Raw genomic sequence first — 10,425 nt, forward strand, 5'->3', positions numbered from 1 at the left:
TGATATTAATCATTTGCCAATGACTGTTTATAGACTGAAATAGTGTGACGTCACATCCTTTTCGTTGCCATGGTGATCGCCATTTTATTTTCTAAACAACAAGTAGCTTAAATACCTAAAGGGTCTAAATGCAAAACGAAAATAGTGATGAAATATTTCTGAATTGCGAATATTAGACTGCATGAAATATTTATGTTTCTTTTTAAATATTTCTAATCAACGAAACTAAAAAACAGAGATATAGAAAAAGAAAGAGAAAACAAATGTACTCATCTTGTTCATAATCAGATATTAACAAATAATTCTGGAAAATTTTTGATTCATTAATATAAGTTTCATAACATGCATACGTGGACAGGATTAATGTTTAACAGTTGTTAAGAATATATGCTGAACCATAAGTGGATGTTTTCTTATTATACTGTTTCTAATAAATAAATAAATAAATAAAAAGTTGATAGAGAATATAAGGAAAGATCTGATCTACGATCCACTGATGGTCCGAATTGAAAATTTCCAAAGGCTTCTTCATCTCTTTTTTTAATTATTATTATTATAAGTATTGTAGGCACTAATATTGTGCATTTCCATGATGAAGACTGGATATAAGAAAAGTAAATGTCCCAATAGAATGAACATTGTTCTAAAAGATACTTTTTATTTTTTAAAAAATTGTATATTTTTACACTTTTCCTTGTGCCGACAGTTTGTCAAACTGTATGTTAGGGAGTTTATATTGGATATAATTGCTTCTTAAGGTGAATTATATGATGTTTATATTAATTATTTGATTTCTACCTTATCACTTAGAGATGTGACGTTTTTAGAAATAAGTTCCTTGGATATTAGTCTTTCTTTATGAATTTTCTTGATTTTTTCGTAGTTTCCTAAACGCATTTCCATATTCTAAATCTGTACCGTTTCTCACCAGCTTTATTAGTCGTTAAAATACTTTATAATTGTAAATAAATTTACAGCTGTTGTCCTTGTTTGTACTAGACTTTAAAATACACCATTCGCTTCACGCGTTTGTATAGAAAAAAAACATGGCGATCACCATGGTAACGGAGAGGAAATGACGACATCACTATTTCAGTCTATTAAGGGTGGCATCTTGGTACCTGCTGCCATCTGTTGTGCAAACATCACACTAATTTTCTACCTTATTTCATCTCCTCAGGTAGGAATATATTTTCTCATGTTTTAAAGTATGTATACATTTTTAAAGCGTTTTGTGTATGTACATGTACACTTGATTGACATTCAGTTAAATTGGGAAAAATACTTGATATATAGGCATACAATTTTATACATTATATTTCTGAGCTCCGTCATATTACATTTACCTTTACTGTGGAAGGCGTTTCCGTAGTCTCTTCATTTTGTTGATCCGGTTTTTCAATTTGGTTTCCCTTTCCATCTTCAACATCATTCTGAATATCAGCATGATGTGGATTACAGTTGCTATCCAAATGGGTTACAAACTTCTCTAAATTCTGGAAATTGGACTTACATGAGGAACAGGTCAAGTAAGTTGTAACGTTCTCCAAATGATACTTAAGGTCCCAACACGTTGCAAATGATTTTCTACAACAAAGAGGACACACCAGTGTGCCCATTGTTGCACATTAAAAACCTACAAAGAAGAAAAAAAGCACACTCAAGATTACAATGTTAAAAAACATCTAGTGCCACCATTTTATAATTTATAATGGTATTTTAAGTAATTTTCAACAAAGGAGGATGACAAACCTTAAAGTTTAACGAGAAAATATATGTTGACAACTAAGATGACTCTGTGTCAGAGGCTAGCTTTATTAGTAACTAACAAGGCACATACAAAAGAATCTTCTGGCAAGAAGTGCCAATCGCACAAAGAATACGCACGTCTATGTAAAATTACTAATAGATGCTATAGAATACACCTTAATATAGAACAATAGACTTACTTTTGCAACCGTTGTACTTTTTCAGTTTTAGTTAACTGTTTCCAATATTTCGACCTTCGTGGGAATCATGACCACAAATTCTTTTTCCTGTTCCCTGAATATTCACTATTTTCCCATCCTACGTCCTTTGGAAATAAGTTTGTGTTGGAACACTTGGGGCTCATTTTCTTGAGAAAAAAAAAAAAAGAGAGAGAGAGAGAGAGAGAGAGACGCCAGTCAAAATAATAAAAGTACTAAACTCAAGTAGTAGTGTAGTGTGCAAATTCATATGAACATGCCTTTTGTTTATTATACTAGGTTTACTATCAACTTACACACCTCAATCTAGTATGACAAGTGACATTTTGTTGTAATAAGTTCTTTCTCTCTCTTTGGTACCTTCTCTGGTTTCTGGCAAATAATTTTTTAACTGAGAATGGTTAAACTAGATTTTTCCCATTCGAGAAAACATAGCAGCTTCAGAAGTACAATTCTGTTTTCTCATCCTCGTACAATATAGCCTAGAAGTTTTCTATGGAATTTATAGAGGTGAGATTCCTGGGTACGCGAGACATTTCAGGTCATGCTTTTTTGAGATTCCTGGCTACATGAGACAATTCAGGTCATGCTTTTAAAATTCCCGGCTCGTGAGATAATTCAGGTCATGCTTTTAAGATTCCTGGCTACGTGAGACACTCCAGGTCATTGTTCTGAGACTTTCGCCAGGGACGTCCAAAAAATCGTTTTCGTGAACATTCCCGAATTTCGTATCCGTAGAAAATGTGAGTTGTACCAGTATTATTAGAAAGGCTGATTTATTTTGAAGATAATGTATAAACCATGAATTTAAGGTGATTACTATAAAAGCAAGAGGTTCTAACATGAAACTCTACAATTTCCTTTAAACACCTTCAATTTTAAGTTTGTATTGAATTCCATTTTACGGTGCATAAAAAAACTAATAATTCTGACATTCTACGGATCACATGAAAAAATTCATATTGAAAACTAGAACATAAATAAAGATAATGCATGTCAAAAAATAAAAGTTTAAAAGTAGGTGCTATTAGTGTGACACATGTAAGTATTTACAGGATGTGTCATATACCTTGCAAGGGGATAGATCTTCCCAAACTTAACTGTTTTCTGCACTGCAGGAGAATTGAAGGTTAGTGATATAAAACCGTTTTACGAAGTGCACCCTACATTCTAAATCTGCATCAATGATTTTGCTATCAACCCTGGATTGCTATACCTCTGATATCGCACTGCTGATATACGTGTGAGCGTCTGTTTTCTTTTGTTTCTGGTATTGTTGTTAGTTTCTATCAACCATGGGTTTACAGAAAGATGTTAGTTTCTATCAACCATGAGAACCCTTAATAATGCAACAGAAATGTATTTTAATAATATTATTTTACTTTATGTTTTACTTATGGAAATGGTGTTCTCATATATTTAGAATCTCAAAAAGTCCCTTTAAAAAAAATACTATTATATTAACTTAGCAGCTCATATTCACTCAAACAAAATTGTTTCTGTCATTAAATATACTCATGTTGACATCTAAAGACATCTAATTTTTAAATGTTACAAACACAAGTAGTTTTTATGTCATAGAAAATATTGCTTGCGTTGTATTGACCAAATGGTTTTGTCTGTATCAAGAATTAGATATATTTGTAGTTAAACACAGTGAATATATAAATACTGCTAACAAACGCTTTGTTGTTACATAGAAGAAAACAATAATTACTGCGCAATTACATATAGTAATCTCAGTTTAAGTACAGTACTTAAAGCTGTTGAAAATGATACATTATACTTCACTGACTCCATCTAGCCATGCTAGGATTTCCTTTTGATTACTCATATTACCATAAAGTTAAAAATTACACAAGCGTAAAAAGAATAACAAACTGTGAGTCTAGAAAAAAATATTATCGCCGTTAGTATACGTGCGAGCGCCACGCTAACATTCACGACTTTTTCCTTTTTTTCTAAACAACGCTTAAACTTCAACTGACCAGACTGCGCCAGTAGTTTTATGTTTGCAAGTGTCATGTTACTATGTCAAACCATTACAAGGAACATACTCGGATTAATATCAGTCAATGCATATTAAATACGGTTGTTTAACATATTAAATAATAATTTCCAATGGTAGGATTTTTCTGCACGATGTACACAACCTATTTTTATGTTTACAACTATGCTGCTACTAGTGTGAAATAGTTACATGTAACGCAATCTATGTCATTGTATACGATTTTAAGTGTTTTTTGCAATATCCTCATTTATGCGCTTACCCTGTGTCGCTTACGTGGTTGATTCCTACGGACGCACCCTCTCCCATACGCAATGCATGTGTTCTTATGCCATATTAAGTATTTTTCCACATTCCTCGCTTACGTGTATACACACCGTCTCGGATGCGCCTGCTCCCTACGGACGCACACTTTTCCTTTGGCTCGCCTCCCTTCCCCCCGCCCTGACTCGATTAGCTGGTATTCGTAGTTTTTAGCAGCCACCTAACACAAGTTGGTTTATATATTAAAGCAAATTCGGATTTTATGCCCTACAATTTTTATGCCATATATGCAAAAAATGTAGTTATACTCAGCCCTCATGAAGTCAAACTCATACACTAACGCAACTTCTCTATTGAGAAACACTTTCTAAGGCAGAAAGAGAAGTTTATATCCCATTCTGCGGCGGCTTAGTACAGGAAAGAATTATATACGTAGCGTTTTGTAAACTTTGATGTCCCAGGGACATGTGTTTGACATTAGGTTCCGTCCCAAAACACCCTCTAAAAGTTTTCACACATTTAAGTCCACTACCATTATAACGATATGAATTGGCATGAACTTTTAAATCAGCCCTCGTATTTCCTCAACTCCGATTCTTAGAAATGAAAAGCAACCAGTTAACATTTGGAGGAGAACAATGCTCAGGAATTTGTCACCCAAAAGGTGCCTCACTTTTCCAGACAGCCCTGCTTCTCCCGTCAGTCCAAACAAGGTAAAAATTTTTCGCTACCCTTGTGCTGAACGCCCACGCAGCAGAACTCATGTGATGACAGATTTTACGTGACAATGTAAAATTTAGTTGTAATCAGTAATTTCATGATTTATTGAAATTATCAGTGCCTTTATAGTGATTTCAATTAACCTATGGGTTATTCATTCTACATCATTAGTGAAATAAAGAAGCAAAAACTTAATGTTTTCTATGAACTATATTTCAGTTTGCTAGTGTATTCCTACGCTGTCGGACTGGCAACGATGTGACGCGCGAAGAAGCGGGAAGAGCGTTGACATCTGCTAAGCAAATTCAACGTATTCAACATACGCTCTCAAAATAAGTTTGATTTTAAAACTTCACAACTAAAATGGATAGTAATTAAGTTCTCATATATATAAAACGCATCAAGAGATGTGGGAGCAGTGATACGTGTATAAATGATGTTCCGATAAGAAGAAGAGAACATGCATATGTGTTAATAAGTTATTCTTATATATTTCTTTCGCCAATGTAACGAACATATAGAAGAACCCCACTGTACATCAAGGAATGGGATATTAAACTCATCGTTATCCAGCAATGAAAGTCTACTATTCAACAGTGCACTAGTGAATTTTTAGCATCGTAACTGTAGATCGTGATTAGCGTGCGCGTTAACGATACCGTCCCGTAAATAATTGGGCCACCGAATAAGAAAATAAAAATTCTGATGATAAGTCAAAAGTGTTCTGTGTGGTGCTTACATGTAAATATTTCAGTGTCGATGATGATAAGTCAAAATATAAGTGTTATACGAAATATTTTTTTTCCTTTTAATATCAGTAGAAAGTAAAATTTAAGAAGATTAAAGTGTAATTTTACATTTTTATAGTGAATCAACTATGCTAAACTCTAAAGACGTATGCAGCCTAAAGTAATATATCACAAGGTAAGGTATTTTTAAGCAGTGAGGTGCAAACATCTACTTTCGTCTCCCACTACTCGTCTGGTGTTAACCACACATATCTGTCCCACCTTGTATTCTTTTACAGGTAGTAAAGGGTATACCTTTGGGTTGACGCAACAGCGACGGTGGGCATACGGCATATGCCTGTGATATGTGTAACACCCGAATCCCAGGACCGTGGGAGTCAGGTTATTTGTTTGTTTCCAGTTCTTTAATCTTCGCAAATGAATGATGTCATAACGAAGGTATCTAAAGAGATCCAAGGTTCGGATCCCGATAGTATTATTAGTTAGTCTTTTCGAACTGGAACAGGGATAGAACCCAGCACCATTATACCATAAACGAGCGAGTTGTCCATAGTTTCCTAAAGGCAGTGTCTGAGTTATAGAAACCGTACAGCAAAATCATCCCAGTAAATGTGTTAAGAAAAGAATTAACTTAACATAAGCTAGTGAGTTTAGCGACATCCTCGTTTACGCGCACACGTAGCATCACTGACGCGCCTGTTTCCTACGTAAGGAACACTTCCACACAGGCCTACTTGCTCCGCTACCACCCTGACTTTGGTTAATCAGCATTCGTTCTTTTAGTGATGACCTTGTACAGGTTGCTTTTTTGTTTTTACAGCATATTTCCACACGCAGAATTTACACACAAAGCTGTTAAGTCCTGCTAAAATGACTGCACCGAGGAATTCATGACAAGGTATTTTCTAAGGTAATGACAGTAAATTTTCTGATAAAAAAAAAAAAATAAATAAATAAATAAAAATATTGAACGCTTTTAAGCCTGAAAATAGTAAACCACGGCACAAAAGACCATGGTGGTTTACTTTTGGCATATCACATGAAATAGTGCCTAAAAACTTACAATTATTTCATTTATTTCCTTCTTATTGCCTCTTAAATCATTAGCGCTGGGCAATATGAAAATATACCATTTGGCATGGATAAAGGTAATTGTTGAAAAATTACAATTCTTTAACGATTTGGGTATAAATGCGGCGTCCGGACGTATTACATCAAAACTACAGTGCAAAAACACAAACAAATCTGTGTTAAGTGGCCACTGAAAAGCACGAATGCTAACTAACCAAATCAGGGCAGGACAAAGCTGGCGGAGTCAGGTAATAGCAAAGGTGCGTCCCTAGAGAGCACGCAATCAGAAACGATGGATATACGTGTAATGGAGGGTAGTAAAATAAGTGAGTTTGGCAATGGTACGACTTCCAACACTTGTCATGGTTTTGTACTAGTAGCACTCCACATGTAAACATAAAATATAGCTTCTGTACTCTGTGCAGAAATATATCAGAGGTGGAAAATAGTATCTAATATAGTCATGTATCATATGCACTTATTTTTTCCGTCATAAAGGACTCGTAATGATTTTACACCAGTAAACCTAGATTTAGGCCTAATAGCCTCTAACACACCTGTATTACTGAGCGTGCAGGTTTAGTTTTGATGCACCACTCGTAATAATTGTTTAAAAATTATAATTCTTTCACTACTTATTCTTCTTATTGTTTCCTAAATAATTTGTGCAGGGCGATATGAAAATATCTCACATGGTATAGTTAAAATTGAAGGGGAGCACCATAAGCAATTGTTGAAAAATTACAGTTCTTTTACTATTTCCGATAAATACGGCGTCCGGATGTATGGATAAAAACTAGTGCAAACACACAAAACAACCTGTGCTAGGTGATCACTAAAAAAGCAAATGCTATCTAACACAGTCGAGGCAGGGCGAAGCTGCCAGGCCCGAATGTGGTATTACTCAAGCAGACTATTCTACCAAATTTTGACACATTTACTTTGGCAGGTTAGGCAAAGCTTTGTATGTGTTTTAGTAGTGCAGAGCATACTCTAAACGAAGAGGTTCATTACTACTTGCAGATTGACTTTAATATAGAGTTTAGTATAAATAGTGTGGATGTATCGTATGAAAACTAGTGTATAACACACAAACCAATCTGTGCTAGGTAGCCACTAAAAAGCAGGAATGACATAACAGAGCAGGGCTGAAGTATGACACGAGGGACCGAGTGATAGCAAGGGGATGTATCAGTGACGGAGGTTATACGCATAAACAAGGATAAGAGCACATATACACACACAATAGCCTACTTTGACTATCACTCAAAATTTATTTCAATATGCTGCGCATTGGCAGTAATTACTTAGGCTACATCCAGACTCTAATTTCTTCATAACAAATGTTTCACATCGTATTTTACCCATAAGTTTTGCATTAGGTTGAACTATCTGCTCGAGTAAACCCCCGAGTGTTAAAGAGGGAGTGCGTATGAAAGGTACACGCGCGTTAGCAAAGGTGGATACACTATATGCGAAAGTAGTGAAAACGACTGGGTTTTGGCAATGATACTAGTTTCAATAGCACTTGTCAGTTTCATACTACTAGTGCTCCACTAGTAAATGTAACTTCTGTACACTGACATCGTCTATCATGCATTCACTTATTTTATCCGTAGTACAGCTCTTGTATTTTACACTAGTAGTATTTTACACTATGCTTGTAAACATAAAATACAGGTGTATTACTTTGTATTTAATTCTATCGCTTGCAGAAATTTGTTCTTTATAAATATGCCTTTTCATGCTAACTTTTAAATCTTGTAAAATGTGATGCGTCAAAAGTAAACCAGAACCTTACTCTGTATTTAATTCTATCGCCTGCAGAAATTTATTTACAAATAAATCTTTTCATGCGAGATATTGACTTTTACCCGTAAAACTTCCAAAATGTGGTGCGGCAAAAGTAAACCAGAACCAAAGATTTTTTTTTCATAGCACCTAAATCACGAAGCAGTGTGTTACAATTTTCGACATTGAAATCTATTAAATGTTCGCATCAGTTTACATTGAGAATGCCAACAGGAAAAATTACTCAAACGATGTAATTGAATTAATTCAACCCTACCTTGTCTTGTCTTGTCTCACTATTATGTTTTTTATGAGCGCACCAGGTTTTTCACCAGTATGTGCTATAAATGTGGAATAAATTTTTTTAGAGCTTAAAAGTTTTTTTATTGTGAAACATTTAGAATATTTAATGTATAATAAATATTATACACTATACACGATTAATGTAAAAATTGAAATAAGAATATAATGCCAGCGAAGAAATATAAAGGGAAATAGAACGGATTTACTAAATAAACTTAGAAAAACAAATCGTTATTTTTCTAATTGGAATGGAATAAATTCGTTATTCATTTTCCAAAAAGAATTTATAAACAACAAATATTATAAATTTTCAACAAAGTAATATATTTCCCATTTTGACTTGCTGTTTCTATTAATCTATTTTCACTATGAGTGCAATGTTTATCAGGTTTTCCTGTGTCGTAATTGATATCAACCCTACCTTCTTTTCTTTCTTTCTTTTTTCATCTTCTTCTTAATATTAATCTAAAATTGCTACTTGCCTTAGCGAAGATCGCTCTCCCGGCAATTATGAACAGTGTTTTCAAAAGAAACAGATGATGAAATGAGATGAATCTTTAGAGATGCTTATAAGATGCGAAATAACGTAGATCTTTGTAAATAAAGATAATAGGCATCAAGAACAGGTGGCGATAAAGTGAAAATTAACGAATCTACATTAAATAGACCAGAACCGTGAAATTTATGAAGAATAGCGAGAAATGGTTGTCGATGTTGTTGGTAGAGAGGACAAGAGAAAATGAGATGATTGATAGAGACAGTATCGACACCACAGTTACAAAATGGAGTAGTGCGTTTTTGGAGAAGATATACACGTTGGGGAGTATACAGAATGTGAAGTCTGTTACGGAGCAGAAAATCGAGGTAGGAGGGAGAGAAAGTTTGATGAATGAACCAAGATAGAAAAGGGAGAGAGCAAGGAAGGTGCTAATACCAAAGTGCATTTGTACATGAGGCATTATAATCAATCCAGCGTTGATAATGCAGTGTAGTAAGTCGTGGAAAAAGGTCAATAGACGAGACTGAAAGATCAATGAGAGTGCCGTGCAGGGCTCCGAAATAGGCTGCGGCATCAGCTAGAGAATTCCCGAGGATGCCTACATGACCTTTGGACCAAATTAAGCAAGTAGAATAGTTGAGGGAAGTGCGACGGTATAGAAGACGAATTTCATAAAGAAACTAGGAGGATTTCGAAATCCAGGGGGGAGATTGTAGGGATTGTAGGAGAGATTTAGAATCAGTGGCGATACAGATAGATGGATACTGATACTGAAGAGAATCAAGAAGAGTCGCAAATAAGGCATAAGCTTCAGTGAGAAAAGTAGTGACGCAATGGGACAGATTAATGCTGAAACATTGCTGAAGAGAGGAATCGTAAAAGGCTGATCCCATATGCAACCCTTGCCAGAACCATCGCAGTACAAATGCACAGTGTGCTGACGGAGAGGAGGTATGGAAGAGGAGAAACGATGTTCGTAAGAGACGGAAGTGGAAAAATGGTCGGGAAGGTATTGGGGAAAATGATAGAAAAAGATCGAAAAAACAGGATAGT

The 10,425-nt window shown here is 35.0% G+C and overlaps 1 protein-coding gene across 6 annotated transcripts in view; it reads right to left on the reverse strand.

The window, feature by feature from the left end:
* LOC145686806 (uncharacterized) overlaps positions 1-9,380 on the reverse strand; it is a 48,590-nt gene extending 39,210 nt beyond the window's left edge. Inside the window, exons 1-2 of one of the 6 annotated variants that reach the window (XM_081760480.1) lie at positions 8,848-9,006; positions 1,347-1,636 (exon numbers count right to left, since the gene is read on the reverse strand). In XM_081760480.1, coding sequence (XP_081616606.1) covers positions 1,347-1,619 — 273 coding nt within the window. In that variant the 5' untranslated portion in view covers positions 1,620-1,636; positions 8,848-9,006. Of the gene's footprint in view, positions 1-1,346; positions 1,637-1,949; positions 2,058-8,653; positions 8,827-8,847; positions 9,020-9,294 lie in introns of those variants that run through there. The other 5 variants (XM_081760481.1, XM_081760478.1, XM_081760476.1 and 2 more) reach the window with 5 other exon arrangements.
* Between the last annotated feature and the right edge of the window lie 1,045 nt (positions 9,381-10,425).

The sequence above is a fragment of the Thermobia domestica genome, chromosome 5, assembly GCF_964235325.1.
Source record: "Thermobia domestica chromosome 5, izTheDome1.hap1.1, whole genome shotgun sequence".
In the NCBI taxonomy this organism is placed as follows: domain Eukaryota; kingdom Metazoa; phylum Arthropoda; class Insecta; order Zygentoma; family Lepismatidae; genus Thermobia; species Thermobia domestica.